This window comes from Strix uralensis, chromosome 2 (assembly GCF_047716275.1).
Source record: "Strix uralensis isolate ZFMK-TIS-50842 chromosome 2, bStrUra1, whole genome shotgun sequence".
Taxonomy (NCBI): domain Eukaryota; kingdom Metazoa; phylum Chordata; class Aves; order Strigiformes; family Strigidae; genus Strix; species Strix uralensis.
Genome location: NC_133973.1, coordinates 79091582 through 79107776, shown reverse-complemented (window position 1 = coordinate 79107776; position 16195 = coordinate 79091582). Strand labels below are relative to the sequence as shown.

General features: G+C 37.7%; 1 protein-coding gene across 1 annotated transcript in view; it reads left to right on the top strand.

Moving 5' to 3' along the window:
- The window catches only part of RAP2A (RAP2A, member of RAS oncogene family), a 31983-nt gene extending 16279 nt beyond the window's left edge, over positions 1 to 15704 (top strand). The window contains exon 2 of the mRNA XM_074859397.1: positions 11658 to 15704. Coding sequence (XP_074715498.1) covers positions 11658 to 11895 — 238 coding nt within the window. The 3' untranslated portion in view covers positions 11896 to 15704. The remainder of the gene's footprint in view (positions 1 to 11657) is intronic.
- Positions 15705 to 16195: the final 491 nt, after the last annotated feature.

Genomic DNA, 16195 nt, shown 5'->3' with positions numbered 1-16195 from the left:
AAGTTGAAAGTCAAATGTTCTGGTAGAAACTCAGCAGAACTAAAGAGGCTTTCAGAGCATCTGCTAATGAAACTAGTCAAGGTCTTCAGATTCACATCTGTTTTTTCTTTGTCGGTGACAAATTTTATTTTCGTAAAAGAGGACTTCACTGTAGTCGATTGGATATGAAGTCATAATACTACTTCTGAAGTAAAACAGAAAATAATGGAACTTGTGCTATTGTTTCCTAAATTGGTTCACTATACCACAGTGGCCACTTGCTTAGAGTTTCTGTAAAATAGTCTTATCTTCTGAAAAATACCAAGAGTTGTAACCTAATCGTACCATTGTGAGGAAAATCTGTCTGAACAGAGCATTTTTTGCAAAGTTTTCTTCTATGCATTGTAGGATATTTTTATTAGCTTGAAGGACATAAAGCTGTGTTTTTCTTTGGTTACTAGGGCAACAAGAAGTCTCTGCTTTGTACTAGACACACGCATTCTCTTCAGGCTATGCAATATCATACAAACTCTGGTATCTATCTGCCTTAGCTTCTACAAGGCGATTGATGAGAGAGCAGAAATTTATGCTAGGTTCATTGCAAGAGGTCAAATTCTTTAAAATATAAATAAAAGCCACTATGGAATTGCAGTTTATATCCAAATGTAATGCTCAGTTCTACAGACAATCAAATTGTCAGCAGTGAATTTTGTGATCCAGGCTTGCGTATGTTTTCAGAGGCTAGATCTGGGTCGTGCTGAAAGTCAGCAGCTCTGGCTTCTCAGAGTAAGAAGGTTCTTTCCTCGACATGGAGGAGAAACTTTCTGTGCGGTTCTGACTGGATGGCACAACATGATCATTCCTGAACTCTAATCCTTTGGAAGCAGGTGATGCTACTAAGAAGGTTTTGAATTAATTGTTAGGCCTATTCTTGAAGACTGTAAAAGTGTAATTTTAATGAGCTAGAGAAAATCCTATTAGAATAGTTTAAATAAGTTCTGCAGTGGGATTTTTATCAGTGATTATAAATTGGTTAAAGGCATGTAAGAGTGTGTTCACTTTAAATAGTGAAATAATACCTTACAGGACTATGGTCTTCTGGCCCTTTTAAAATGCATATGCATTTTACTGTTTTTGCTAGCCAAAGTTTTTACTTTGTGTATCCACTAAAAAGTTTCACTTTCTATAGCTTAAATAAACAAGGATAAAGAGATTGAAGTTGTCATTAACTTATGCTTGAGCTTTAGTTAATTCTCTAAAATCTGGTTAATTCACTTTGCTTTCATAATTCTAGCATATATGTCTGTCTTGAGTCCTGTAAGTACGATTATCAGTTCCTCTACATAAATGAATAGCTATAAATATTTATATAGCTTTGGCATTTGTTTCTCAGCCCATTTTCTATGGAAACAAGCCTTATGCAACTCAGTTGTCTTCTTGTCTCATCTTTCTCTGTTACCTGTCAGTAAGTTTTGAATTCTGTGGCAAAATTAAACTAAATTAAATGGTAGGACAACTTCCGAAAGGTGTCATGGAAGGTCTGTCCTTGGACCTCCCAAGGTCCCTTCCTGCCCCAGTGGTTCTGGGGTTTGATGTCTGGAACGAATTAGAAATCTAACTAATGATTACATTCGATCTGAATTGTTGGTGGGAAAGACACCCTGTCAGTGCTCTAGTTGTGGAAGAAACTGTGGCATGTGCTCAACCCTAGTTATGGACTGGAGAATGGCGAGGGGAAGACTTTAAAGCTCTAGTTTTAACCTCTGCCTTCGAGACCAGCGTTGACTGAATCTATAAGAAACTACACCTACCATTGTCCTCATAAATTACCTCTCAGATTCTGTGCATTATAGAAGGATTAAGTGCTGCTTTAGCTTTTCCAAATGGAATATTAACAATATCTTTGTCTCAAAGACTTTTCTTTAACCCAGCTACAGGCATAAGCTTTGATAGATCTGAATCAGTACAAATGTGTTCAGTTGCTTTCCTTCTCTTCACCCACCTTCTGTCAATGCTTCCTTGTGCAGTAAGTTTACAGTATATTTTAAAACATTACAGTAATTCGTCTAAAGGTTTGTGTGTCAAGAGATATGCTTCTGAGAGAAATTTCTTCTGACAAAGCATGTATTGATAGATAAATGGTAAAGCATGTTAGGGTCACTGTTAAGTTCTTTGAACACAGCAAAGTGATAAATTAAAAATACGAAACAGAATACATAGATGTATGATGTGCAAGGGACTTATATTGCTTTTAATAGGTATCTGCATTTTTCATTGCCTTTGCAAAGGGACCTATTAAATCTCACATCATCAGAATAGGCAGGCTTTTTGACCTTGTCAAAGTTTTGTACAGAGAAGGAAGGAAGAGGAGAAATCCCTCAATGTCAGCATATGTTTTTAAAATATTGTGAGCCCTTGCAGTTTCTGCTCAAGCTGGTGCAGTTGAAGTGAGATAACAACCTTGGTTTTGTCTCCCATGCTGGTGTATTTGCTCCTATGCTGAGGCACACCTGTTTCTAGAGTCACACCTAAGAATAAATAGGTTTATTCTTTCTGCTGGCAAGCTGGATGTTGGTGCATAATCTGCCCTAATGTGTCTGTTCTCAATACTTGTAAAGAAAACCTGAAGATTTGTGGTGTTACTTAGCCTTCTGCTGAGAATAGCTGGGATGTGGGATGTTTCCTTCAAGACGTTTGGGTTGCCTCCATTGCTAAGGGTGGAAGACCTCAGAAGTGTTATGTGCCATAGGGGTTCAGAGGTTAAAGCTGATAAGTGGTGTTTTCTTCAGATGGAGAACGGACGTACAGAGTTCTAGGAATTCCTAGAAATCGCACAGGAAATCTGTAACAGGGTATGAAACTGAACCAGCACGTGTGTTTTCTGCAAGGTATCAGAGGATAAAGTTTAGTTTTAAGTGGTTATGTCTGAAAAAATGGTCATTTTAAAGAATTGTCTTTTTTGAAGACTTTAAATTACAAATAAAGGATAGATACAGTAGTCTCTTTAGTTTTAGTGCTTTCCATATGTTGTACATTCGGTAGGTACTGAAAACCTTGACATATCCAGTCATGCTCATTATACTGGAATAGATGTTAATATATTAGCATATGGCTTAAAAATATTTAAGGTCAGAAAACTAATATGGTCATTGAGAATAATTTTCAGTTATGAATGCTAATTTTAAATTCTTAAATATGAAGCCTAAATTTCAATATGTTGAGCCATTCTTACAGCTATTAGCAATTTTCAAAAAATTAGATGCTCAACTTTAGCAATGGAAATTTTGAGCAAGAACTTTGTATTTAAGCAACCATACTGTGCCTCGTAATCTGTTCATAGTTTTCTCCACAACTAGACTTCTTTCAGTGCAAACTGAGTATAGAGACAGGAACTAAATTAAATAGATGCACCTGTGAGAATCTCCGATTTACAGGACATTCTGGTTTTCCTCTGCCTTTTAGAAACAAGAGAATTATTTATGATGGAAAAAGTCAGGTAAAACACTTGCCTTGCGTTTTATATGGATTTGAAACTTGTGGTTATTGCTTCTTAAACTATACCAAGGAATAGAAAATTCTTATTTGAAAATTCCAGTGTTTCTAAGTTGCTAAATGTGTCAAGTACTTCAGAATTTCAACAAGATGATGTTGATGCTTGATTGTATAAGATAAGAATTTTGATTAGCATAGAGAGGGAACTCAAGGAGTAAAATATTGTTTGGATATGCTTACAGCAAACCTGCTGCTAAGCAGGTAGATGTTATATATCACTTAGAGCCTTTTCAGCCTTGGTAATAGACTTCAGTGTTAGATACAAATTTTCATGATAGGTACTAGGGAGAGGTGTCCTGCTTAAGGTGAAAGCTAACCTCTTGTTTGAGAAAACTTTCAAGCATCTGAAGTGCCAGTAGATGAGAACTGCTGTTACTCCTGTCATAGGCTCCTTCGCTGGCACCCAAAGTGCTGTTTGCCTGTCACTTCCTATGCCAGAGCCTTACTTCAAGGGGAACTGATAATGCTATTGGACATAGTTTAAACATTCATGGAGTTCTGCAAACTTGCTGAGAAAAGGTCTTCCTAATGTCTTGATGATCAGGGATTTTTCTTTAAGGCTTCCTTTTAGTGAACAGTGAACTCTTCTCCCATAGGGAATGTTGACAGGCCACTGAATTTTCAGGTGTTCTTGGCGTTTTACTGTAAGTGGGTGACAGAGCTGAAGATAGGCTATATCTGCAGTGACTTGCAGAAGCAGGCTGAACACATGGAAGGAGTTCATTGTTATTCTAGTTCCCGTATGAGATTTTAGATGCAGGAAGTCCTCTATAGATAAGAATTTCGCTTTGAAGTGATTGTAAATGACCTGAGAAGTTCTTTAGTGTCCTTCATACAGAAATGGTATGCATCATCCTGTTGCCTCTGTTGCAGTAAAGGAATGTAGGTTTACTAGATGGCCTTTGAGTATGTGCCTTGGATAGTACCATCCACCGTTCTTGTCCCTTGGAATGTCTCAGCTGTAAATTGCCTAGAAATAATGTGTTTAAGTGTTTTGGTTGAAAAGTTCTTATAGTAACAGTTGGGAAGCAAATATATATAGTGCTTCATTATGTTGGCTTTTGTTGTTGTTTCTTGGGCTCTTGCTTGGAAGAGAACTATTTCCTCTAATTACTTACAAACACAGCACTAAGGGTGCGCCTGCCAAACAATTTCAGCAAAACTGGCATTAGTTGAGACTTTTCCTAGACCTTGAAACCAAACTGGAAAACATAAGCTGACTATGACAACCACAGAACTGAATTGGCTTTAAAGTTTTTTATTTAAGTTGAGGTGATTATTTCCAGAAAGTTTCATGTACAAGAACAAAGATAGTTTCTGAAGCCTCCTCAAAAGTGATATGGTGTGGTGGTTATTTATTATTCTAATATTAGTCTTCAAGTTGTTTTACAATTATTATTTAATTTGCTGTCCTATGAGTAAGTACAATTATCCTGACTTTATATACCTCCGTCTATCCATCTGAAGAGTTTGTTTCCCAAAGGCTATATAAGGAGTTCATGTCAAAGCCCAGAATAAAATGTTAGATTCCCAGTCCTGCAATTAAGCCATACACTGTTCTTTATAGCAAACGAATTCATGACTCAGCCACCTAATTGCAGTGGGACTTCCAATAAGCTCTTTAACATCTACTCATTTATAAAAATTATTTTAAGAGTCCTTTTTTTTTTTAGTTAGTTGTTGCTTAAGTAATTAAATCCTTACACAATATAGCTTACAAAACTGAATACTAAATGCAATTAATTAGTAAACTGGAATGACTCCTTTGCATCAGGATGATGGAGGTTTTACAGCTGTTCTGTATGGATTTACCTGAAAAGCTGTAATAATTTTCATTGGAGAGCAAAGTGCTTAAACTTTGCAGTAACCTGCTTATTTTTAGATATCTATATCCTGACACATTCTATACCTGTATATAGGTATAGGCACATCTTCACTGGTGTGTATTTGCAGGAGTCCAAGTATATAGAAAAAAGATATAGCTCTGCAGACTGAGCCCCTGCTGTTGATTTAACTCATAATGCTAAAATTTTTAAAGCTACCAAAATACAAAGAATTAGGGTTTGGAAAAAGTGAAATGTCTTCTGTGGCTGAATTTCTTAAGACAAGGTAGTAATTGCTTTAGAAATGTGTATATATTTTTCCTGCTGCTTTGATTCAAGAATTGAAAGCTTTCAGCAAAGGGTTAAAATTGTTTGTTTTCCCCTTGACGATTCTATAGTCTTGCTTCCTCTCATCCTGGTGTTTAAGAAGCTCAGAATCAGTTTAGGGAACACTGTGCGTCTTTTCTTATCCTCTGAAACTGATGTGAGTTTTAACTATTGAGGATTCTGCATTAAATATCCAAGAAATTGTGTGAAAGGAATAAGAAAAAGTCTTGATAGTTACACTTGGAATATGTTCTTTCTCTAGATGAGGAAACGTCTAGTTTATTTTGTATTGCCTAGAATTCTTTTACTGTGTATTTTGTCAGGATTCTTACCACAAATTTTTTGTAAGTCTAAAAGGAAGAATAATTACTTTTACTGACTTTCTGATATTATTTGCCTTATCAGTGTCCCTAATATCTTTATCCCTTATATTACTTTCCTGTTTGAAATACTATCAAAAGTGCCAGAAATATATTCTTTAAAAAAAGGGGGGGGGAAGACACCCTGCATGTAGAAGGTGGTGATAAAGTTGGTTTATTACTGGAGACTCCTTTTGATGATTGGGAAGTTGTCATGGATAGATACCTTTACATTTCAGTGTCCCAGTATTTAACATGTAAAGCTAGAAATCATATGTCTTTCCATAAACTTCAACAGGACTTAAGCTAGTTATAAGGAATAGTCTTTACATGTTTTTTCTCTTAATTTGTTTTTATTATTCAGAAAGTTTCCACATTTTGGTTGAACATATTTGGCTGTGATATGAAGCTCAGGCAAAAATCCTAGAAAAGATGCAACACTTCCAGAATGTGAAATTAGAAAGCAGGAAACCATTTGAACTTTTTATGTCTTCTCCTATACTGGTCCAGCCTGCTTCTCCCCCCACCCCCACTTAGGGGTACTGGGTAATCTCTAGCACAGTTTAAGGGAATCAGATCAGTTTATTAGCCTGGGTATACATATTTTTTTAAATTCTTTTTATTCTTCATTTATTATATTTTCAGTGCACATCATCTTTATTTTTATCTTTATCCAATGACAACTCTAACCAGAAATCTGAAAAGTACCTTCTAAAAGAGATTCAGATGTGCTGCACATATTTTTCTCTCTCTGAATAAGATTGGAGATAGAAAAAATGGGAGGTAAAATATCTCTGAAGATCACTTATATACCATTCATCCTGAGGCTTTCTAAATGTTTTAAGCTGTTATTCAAAGTATACGTATTAATCTAAACAGAAACCTGGATGATATATGTGTGAGGTAAGATGAAATATAGACACTATTTATTGCTGTGTGGTGTGTAAGGCAGTGTGGTCAGTGGTGCATAGCTGGGCCACATAAAGCATTTAAAGTCTGTGTATTTATTGATTCCACGTGGCTATGGTGTCCATCCTCAGGAAAACTGAGGGATTTACTGTGGCCTGTTGGTCTCAGAAGCTCATTAAAGATGGATAACAGGATGGTTTTAGCATTGAATAGTTATCTGGGACTGGGAAATACATGCTGGTTGTCTTTTGGAGCAATGACTGTATCTTGCCAGTAGTGATATCCTAGATATGATGGTATTTGACTCTGCATCAGTGTCTTTGATGGGGCTATAAATGACTGCAGTCGTGTTATCTCTTCAGGAGTTGCCACTGCTCAGTATCTGTCATATTGGAGCTTAAGATAGTGAGATCATTTGAACAGGGTGAAGTACCTTATTCTTTAAACGTGTTCTGCAAACATGTGTAATTGGTCTTGCAAAAATGTGTTCCTGAAGAGGTCTTGAAAAGTCAAGCCTTCCCATGCTGCATTTGAGTATATTTCTTACAGGCTCTGCTATGATGTTTGCCCTAGAATACATACTGTGCTGCATTGATACAGATGAAACTGGCAGCAGTTCTCATTTTCAGGTGGCCCTCATGCTTTTCATTAGGAATGATCAGTGCTGCTCAAAGCTTTTCAGCAGTACTGAGAAAATTGGATTTTCCTGCTCCAGGAACAAGGAGCAGAACTGTGCCGCTTCTCCAGTGCTAAGGGGATAGGCAGGGGGAGATGGGCTGCACTGAAAGGCGAGACCTCTGCCCAGCTCCCATAGTGGGCTGAGCTGCCCTCTCAGACATCCTGCGATGGCAGCAGCAGTCTTACTTTTCAGGACTCTACTAGAGGTGGTGGAGTTTTAGCCTCTTTTGCTCTTCTAAAAGTATTTGTGAGTAGGTTAAAACCTACTTGAAGCTTTTGAAAGGATTTGTGAATTCCTGGGTTGATTTTTGTGGTTGTCTGGAAGGATTCTGCGTTGCTGCTTAGGCATTGCAAGGCAGCTCTTTTTTTTCCTCTGTTAAGAAGCTATTTTCCTCTTGAGTCACCAAAATTCAACAGGGTGAAAAGCCTGTGAGGAAGAGATGTTCTTTTTTTCCCTTCAATTTTCCTTAGAATCATGTAATTTCACCTCATCTGAGAGATTTGCCTTTCCCTGTGCTGCCACGCACCACTTCAGCGGTGTGTGTGCCAACATCTGGCCAGTCAGAAGCCCTGCAAATAGTGAGTGGAGCCTCCAGGAGCCAGCAGAAGTCACTTCCAGCGAGATCACAGCTGTGGTAAGGAGAGCGTTGAGCCAGGGATCTCCTCCATACTCATAGAAAATAAATTTGCCCAGGATACTAACTGAGGCAGGAGATTCTGGCAGTGTTGGGAGGTAAAGGGTGGAGACCCAGCTTGAACTTCAGAGCTTGTGGAGCTTTAGTTGAGAGCTAGGGCTTCCATGGTGTGTTACCAGAACTTGAAAGCTGGGAAGTACAATGTGGAGACCCTTAGGGGCTCTGAATGAAGACAGGCAGGGGCTGGAAGCACTGCATGGAACCACATAGTTTCTGTAAAGACCTTTTAGTTGACGTATGGCACTGTCCAACACACAGTCAATCAATCATCATCTTGGTATTTGGAGAATACAATATACAGACGCCTGCTCTGTCTCTCCCATGCTCAGCTTGGGTCTGACAGGACTGATACTGAACTAATGGGCTCATTAACCCATACTGCAGCCAGTCATTTGCTCAGTGTGCATGGACTGTTTTCCAATGATTTGCTGTATTCCGATCTCCATTATTCTAGATAATGGATGCTGACTTTTCTATGTAGAAGGACAAATTGTGTGACGCTCTCTTTACGTGTGTGTATATATTATAGATAGTTTCTCTCTATATATTATAGGCAGGCATAAGTATATATATTTTATATTTTATATATATTTTTTATATATACGTCACACAGAATATACATATATAAAAAAATATTTTCTCTGTAAAGTTGACTACTCAAAATTTAGGTAATACAAGGATGTCTTTTGCAAGAGCAACTTTATTTTTGCCCTGTGAGGAGGGAGGAGGTATTTGATAAGATGACATGATGAGTGTTTTGCAGAAACATTTTCTTACACAATTGAATGTTGTAAAGTGGTTATTGGGTGAATCTGGATTATAAGGTGAATAAGACTATTGACTGTAGGATTCCCATCTCATTTTAGGTGACGGTGGGTAGTGAATAGGGTAAATGCAAGAGGCAAAAGCTAGAAAAACGATACAGAAAAGTGCTTCTCTCTGTTCCACCTAATGGTTTCTCTGCAAATAAATTAAATCAGAATTTTCACATCTATCCTGTCAGCTCATCAGTTCTTCTTTTTGTTCTGCAGTATGAAACTTCACTATTTCCACTGCTCCATCTCCTAGGTACCGAGTACTCATAGTAAACAATTCCTCAGATATTTAGTTGCCCAGCTTTTCTAAGGTTCCTAGACCTTTTTAAGCACGTGAATATTTCAGTGGAACTGGCTATAAATCTGCAACATGTGGGGTTTTTTTTCCTCATATGTTTCTCCACAAATTGGAGTGATCTTGCAGAATGAGAAGAGAGGAGATCTTCTGTTTTAATTCTGGCTCATCTACTTCTTCACTGAATGCTTATCAAGTTGTTGCTTTGAATTTCTCAGTTTTACCAGTGGGAAAAATTGAGAAGATACAGAATACCTGGAGGAGCTGGCAGAAGGCGGGGGAAGGTTTGGGGCCCTCAGATATCGAGAAATGCAGTGAAGGTGTACCTGATTCCACTTTAATTGAAGGGGTTTTAATGCTGTACAGCAAATATAATAGGACACATGCATCTGAACAATAAAGATAAAAAGAAATATTGAATTGCTGTCTTATCTGTTGAATGCCATCCATCTTATGTAATTAAAGTCTATACTATCATGTGTTTAAACGCGGGAGGACAGATTTCAAGATGCTTGTGTGTATTTTCGTACTTAATTAAAGGCAGCTTAGCTCTTGCAAGAGTTCCAAAGGTATCGGTGTGCTAAATATTGTATACCCACAGAGTGAGAAATTGATTGTATCTCTTCAGATGGTAAACAAGGGTAGGATAAATGGTGGAAGTAAGGGGAATTGTCTACAATTATTGACTACAGCCCTAGACTGTGGATTAAATGTCATTCCCATAGTTAGCAAAGAGACATAACAAAGTTTAGAATTTCAGCTGCATCTTATGACAGTTGAACCAATTTTTGATACTGCTGTGGTGGTGTAAGTGTTGCTGAGGTGGTTTGAGAAGTTACTGCCTTTTTATCCTTTCTGGCTCTGTGGGAGCCCATCGTCCCTGCAGTAGAGCCAACAGGAACACATAGGTTCCCTGTTCCAGTGCAGAGTCTTGACAGCTGAGTTTCATCATGGCTGGTAGGTTAGACCAAGCTGCTGGACGTTTCCCTCAACCAGCTGAGGCACATGTACCAGCTCTGCTGTGCTGCCCTGCCTGGGAGGCGGGGAGGGCAGGTGGGAGGGATGAATGAGGAGTAATAGGTGGTTTAAGGACAGTGACATCTTCAACTGCTGCAGGTGTCAGCTATGACTGTTGTCTGTCCACAGCTCAGTCTTACTCAAGTGATTTGACACTAAGCTAATACAAAGTAGAAAAATCAGGTTTAAATTAAGAGGGAACCATCTTATTTCATAGATCTTTGTTTAGTTTAAGTGCTAAAAGCCATAATCAGTTTTCCTCTTAGTCCTTGTTGCTTTTGTGAGAAAAACAGTGTAAGAGTATTTTGGAAATAGTCCCAGTGTTTTCTTCTCTGCTATGGCAAATATGTAAATTTAAAATCTGACTGAACACTTAGTTCCATGTCTGAAGAAGGGTTTATGCATGTGAGGATGGGGCAGGGGGGAAGGCAAGCATTTTAAGTTTAAAAAAAATTTGGCAAGGATCCCCTCACAAAGAGGTTCAAAGCAATAAATTCCTTCATAGCTTATATGACCTGTTGTGCTGTCCAAGTTGATTATGAAGCAGAACTGTGATAGTATATCCTGGAACTTTTTTTCTTTTCAGCTTGTTTAACTGGCATAATGATGTGAATGCTGCAAGGGAGAGTTGTATATCTTGTATTAGCTAATACATGTTTTCATGCAACAATACTTTTGTGTTTATACAGTACTTGAAGTGGGCTACATTTCCTGAAATTTCAAACAAATTTACTGTCCCTTTGGTTTTCTCTCTTTTACTGCTAATCTGAGACTTACGTATATATTAACCAAAGATGAATGTACCCTTGAAAGGGAGAGTGATGCATCCTTATCCCTGTTCAGGGAGAAGGGGGATGTTGAAGAGAGGGTTGGACATCCATCCTGTTCTTTCACCTCGAGATTGCCAACATAAAAAATACTATATTCCTAGTTTTTGTACTGTGGAAGTGTTCCTGGCAGATTTCCTGGTGGGAAAGAAAATTCAGAGGAGGAAGCATTTCCTAGAACTCTAAAAGCGCTGGGGGGAAAGAGATGTGCAACAAATCGCTAGAAGGTGAAATATGTAAAATTTTAAGATCGTCCAAATGTCTCTTTCCTGTTGGGTCTGTACTGTTTGTAAATTGATGTTTACATTTAGAATGTTGCTATTTTTTAAATATAATTATTGCTGTTGTTTTTGTGTTTTGGTTTTGTTTTTTTAACTGTAGGTATGAGAAGGTGCCTGTAATTCTGGTTGGTAATAAAGTGGACCTGGAAAGTGAGAGAGAAGTATCATCGAGTGAAGGCAGAGCCTTAGCTGAAGAATGGGGCTGCCCCTTTATGGAGACCTCTGCTAAAAGTAAAACAATGGTGGATGAGCTCTTTGCGGAAATTGTTAGACAAATGAACTATGCAGCACAGCCAGACAAAGATGATCCATGCTGTTCTGCATGTAATATACAATAGCATTAAAAATGACCTAACCTGGACTTAATTTGCAGAAATTTTGTAAGGTGGTAAAACTGTCTACTTCACTTCCTGGTTTGTGGGTCACTTGAAATACATCTGTAGTGAAGTAGCAACATTAACTCAGAGCTGAGCATTGGAAGTCAATCACTGACTCTGAATATAATTGGGTTAAATGACCACATCTCACCCGTTTTTCCCTTTGAGCACCTGCAATTTTATGGCATAGCCAGTTGATCTACAGGGTCGTTCCAGTCGAGCGTACGTGTGTTGTCATGTCAGACAGCAACAACAGCAACTATTTCCGAAGAAGTTGGAAAACTTTTGGAAATGGGAAGCAAAAGCAGTGGAGAGAATATCTCTGAAGACCATTCACAACTAGCGTAAGCGCGAAAGGAGAGCCAAGTCTTTCAGTGTCTAATTACTGTGGTTCAGGACGTGCGCTATCACTTGTGGCCAAGTTTGTTCAGTCAAGTATGTTGATTTCACCAGAACTTCTGACAGTGTTAGATGAAGAGGCTACCAGAGACCTATATAGTTTGGATTTTTTTTTAAAATTGATGCTATTATTTCTACACTTTATCCCACATCTTGAAATAGAAAACATTGAATCAGTGTATGAAATGAGAGGCAAGATCTGAAAACAAATGATGGGTGAAGAAACAGTCTGGCATTGGAATGTTTTAAATCTTTCATTTTGCTGCTCAAAAATGGAGGATCACTTCAGGTTTTGGTCTGCAAAAAGCCAAACAAACCCTCTGTTTACAAAGCAGGAAGCATCTTTATTTATCACTTTACTGAACCAGGAGGAAGCAACTGTGATGAAAAAAAAATTGCTGAGCCTTACTAACAAGGAACACTTTAATAGATTAACTAGTACCATCTTGTAAGGAAAATTAAGCCATGTTGCATCCATATGTTCCCTTCTGCAGAAACCTCGTGGGACAGTATGAACATCCTGCATTTTTAAGTTTGTTAAAGACAACAATTTTTCTTGCCTTTAAGGGCTATGTTCTCTGGTGTGATCCCTAACAAACCTTTGAAAATCAAGTTTGCTATTTGATAGCTTTAATGTTGAAAACTTAAATTGAATAACCATGTGAAATCATTTGGTTCAGAGGTGAAATAGTTATGGTTGTAATTCCTTAGGTGAGTGTGGAAATGGCTCTTTAATTGCCTGACACACCATTCAAAGGTTGCCCCAATTATTGGAGTGTTAAATGGTGGGAGCAAATATTTTATTTTGAAAGGATGCTCGAGCTCTGACTTGCTAGTTTCATAGCAGTGAAGTATTTATCATTTGCATGACTAATGGCACAGAAATACCTATTCCGAAGTCTTACAATCAAAGTATAGAAGAGTTTTCAATCACAATGTTTAGATTTTAAATGCTGGAGAGATTGTCTTGAGCTGGATCTTTTATAGGTAAAATTGGCCATAAAAATACAGAGTCGCTGAGCCTGTGGTCTAAATAACACCATGCGTTTATTAGTTTTTCAATCTTGTGCAGTAACAGTGTAGTTCCTTGTGTTTAAATGAGTGAAAACAGGGGTGCTGGTGTGTGTGTGTTGAGCGTGTATGTGTGTGTGTATATGGCCCTTAGAAATGCTGTAATTGGAGTTAGGTTCGAGAGTTTTGCCTCCATCTGCAGAACTTCCTAAAAACGCTCTCATCTGCTACAAAGGAAACTTGAGAACAAAATGCTTTGCAGATTTTCATACATAAACATCCTTAACGTTTTGAATTATAGTTCAGTGGATGATAACTAAAGGAAATCATATTAATGGAAGAGAACTGGCCATCTCTGCCCTTAATCTTTCAAGATCTTTCCACAACCAATGTATCAAAGGGCATTAGATGTTGCAAAACATTAAGCCTTACTAGAACACAAATGTAGCCCGTTTCCCATCTACCTTGCAGAGCTTTCGTTACTGTACTTTGTTCTCTTAGGGAGATAGGCACACCGTTTATTTCTGGCATCTGAATGCCCATTTTGGGTGCTCTGAATCGCCCTCCTAGAGGCACCTACCTCTTTCCATTGACTATATAGCAAACTTAGGATTTTAACTTTGGTCCTCTGAGTCACACAACTTATATGCCTAAACTAGATGGTATGAATGTTCTTCTACCCCCTGCCTGCCCATTGTGTCAGCTGCCATGCTTAAGCAAGATGCGAGATGTTGAATTAATGATATTTCAATGTTTAAAACATCTAGATTGGGAAGTGGTTTATTGAGCAGTACAACTTATCTGTAAAACAGCTTGTCAGTGTGAGATCCACTGCATAAGCGCTCAAAAAAACCCCAGGGGAAAAAAAAAAAAAAAAAAAAACAACAAAAAACCACCCAAACCCAAATTTGAAACTGAGTTGGAAGTGCATGTTATGCAATGTTATTTACAGAGATGTTAAAATCTTACCTCACAGATTGTTCATCAACCAAGAAAGTGGCATGAAGTACAATATGAACAGCCTAACATGAAGTTCATAATATAAAACAGATGGGCTTTTAATATAGGAAAAATTGCACAGTAAACTTTTAACAGAAAATATTAATGAAAATATCTCCCAGTCTTGTTTCTTCATTACACTCTTACATTTTCAAAAACATAGGCTGTATGTAAGCTACCACACAACGTGGCGGGGGGGGAAAGCGTAAGTGTTGTTTTTCATTGTATAGTTCTGAGGAAGTAGTTATGCACTATTTGTATTTCCACTAATGTGAATATAGTGGAGCTTGAATCAATGACAGTTGCACTTGACAGAGGTTTTTTCAAATTATAGGGATAGCAGAAAGGGAGGTGAGTGAGCCACGCGCAGCTGTGTGGCCACCCTGCGGGAGTCATTGGTCTTGGGTCGCTGTTTCATTTGTACCCTGATAGGATTACCAATTATAGTATTTGAAAGTTTCTTATAACATGCCTTAAAATATTATGATTTGTTCCAAAGACCCATTTTTCCTTTGGCTGTTGTTGTAGAGCTTTGTACTTTTCTACAAAGACAGCATTTCTCCAGTTTTGTTGGGTTTTTTTAAACGTTGCAACTTTTATTCTTTTAAGCTATGATAGTGAGAGCAACTGTTTCCTCTTTCCCTTAAAAATACACGCAAAAACTAGTCAAAACAAACAAACCAGAATCAGATCAAGAGTATTAAACATAATTACACGGGGTTTTGATTTGGTTTGGTTTTTCTGTTGTGTCTGTCCCCCTGCCTGCCCCTTCAGAGCATCAGCAAAATTTTGGTGACATTTTCTGTTCTGGTTCTAGCCTCTCCCTAACCCCAGTGCTACAGTTGCCATTACTTTTCTGTGGGAAAACTACTGGTATTTGCTTTCCTGTATAGAATGTTGCCTAAAGATGTCAGCCATTTGGTTGGGGGGTTTTGTGCATGTTTGTTTTTTATTTTTATTTTTTTTACCAGTGTGCTGTCAAAGCACTGGTTAGGCTTTAATTGTGAAACTCCGCAACAAAAGCAAATGTTTGACAACTGCAGGAGGCTTTTATCTGCATTGTTGTGCATCTGTTAATTCTTGATCAGGGTTTGAAGGAAGACTGAAGGTGGGTTCTGGAATCAGGCTTAACGCTGTTGATTTGGAGTTTCCTAGGGGTGAGTTAATGTATTTCACAGTTAATTGTTGAGCTCTAATATAACTGGCAACTTAAAATGGGGCAACAGTTTGTTTTGTAACAATGTCAGTTGTTTAAACCTTGATGTTTGAAATAAAACAAGAATTGTACATAGAACTCAATGCAAACTCAGCAGTTGTATTTGGAGTTAAATTATTTTAACAAATAAATTTATTTAATGAAATCTCCCTTGCATGTCCTGTATTGTCCATTTTGATTTAATCAAAAAGTTCATCCAAAGCTGACAAGGGCTACCCAGTAATTTCAAACAACACTGTCAACTATTTGCAGTTCAACTAAGTATCAGCTAAGAGCCAAAATGCTCTTCTGGTACAAACTAAATAGCAGTAAGTATAAAGCAAATATGCTTTAACTTTTACAGATGGATGTGTGTTGTGATTTAAGTTGTAAGCTTGATAAAGAACCATAGCAAAGGGTTTTCTTAGAGGGATATATATTGACAACAATCAGTAAGACTCAGTATTTTATAGGGTATGGCTCTTGCTATGGCAAGAGAATAGTGCTTATTGAACATAATTTTATTATCTTTTATGAACTTGGTCAATATGAGATATGGTTAATATGCAGAACTACTTTTATAACATTAAGGTTGCAAAGGGTTAAGAAAAAGATTGTTCGTTATATCAGCTGTTCAACTGATGAGTGTTTTGCAGG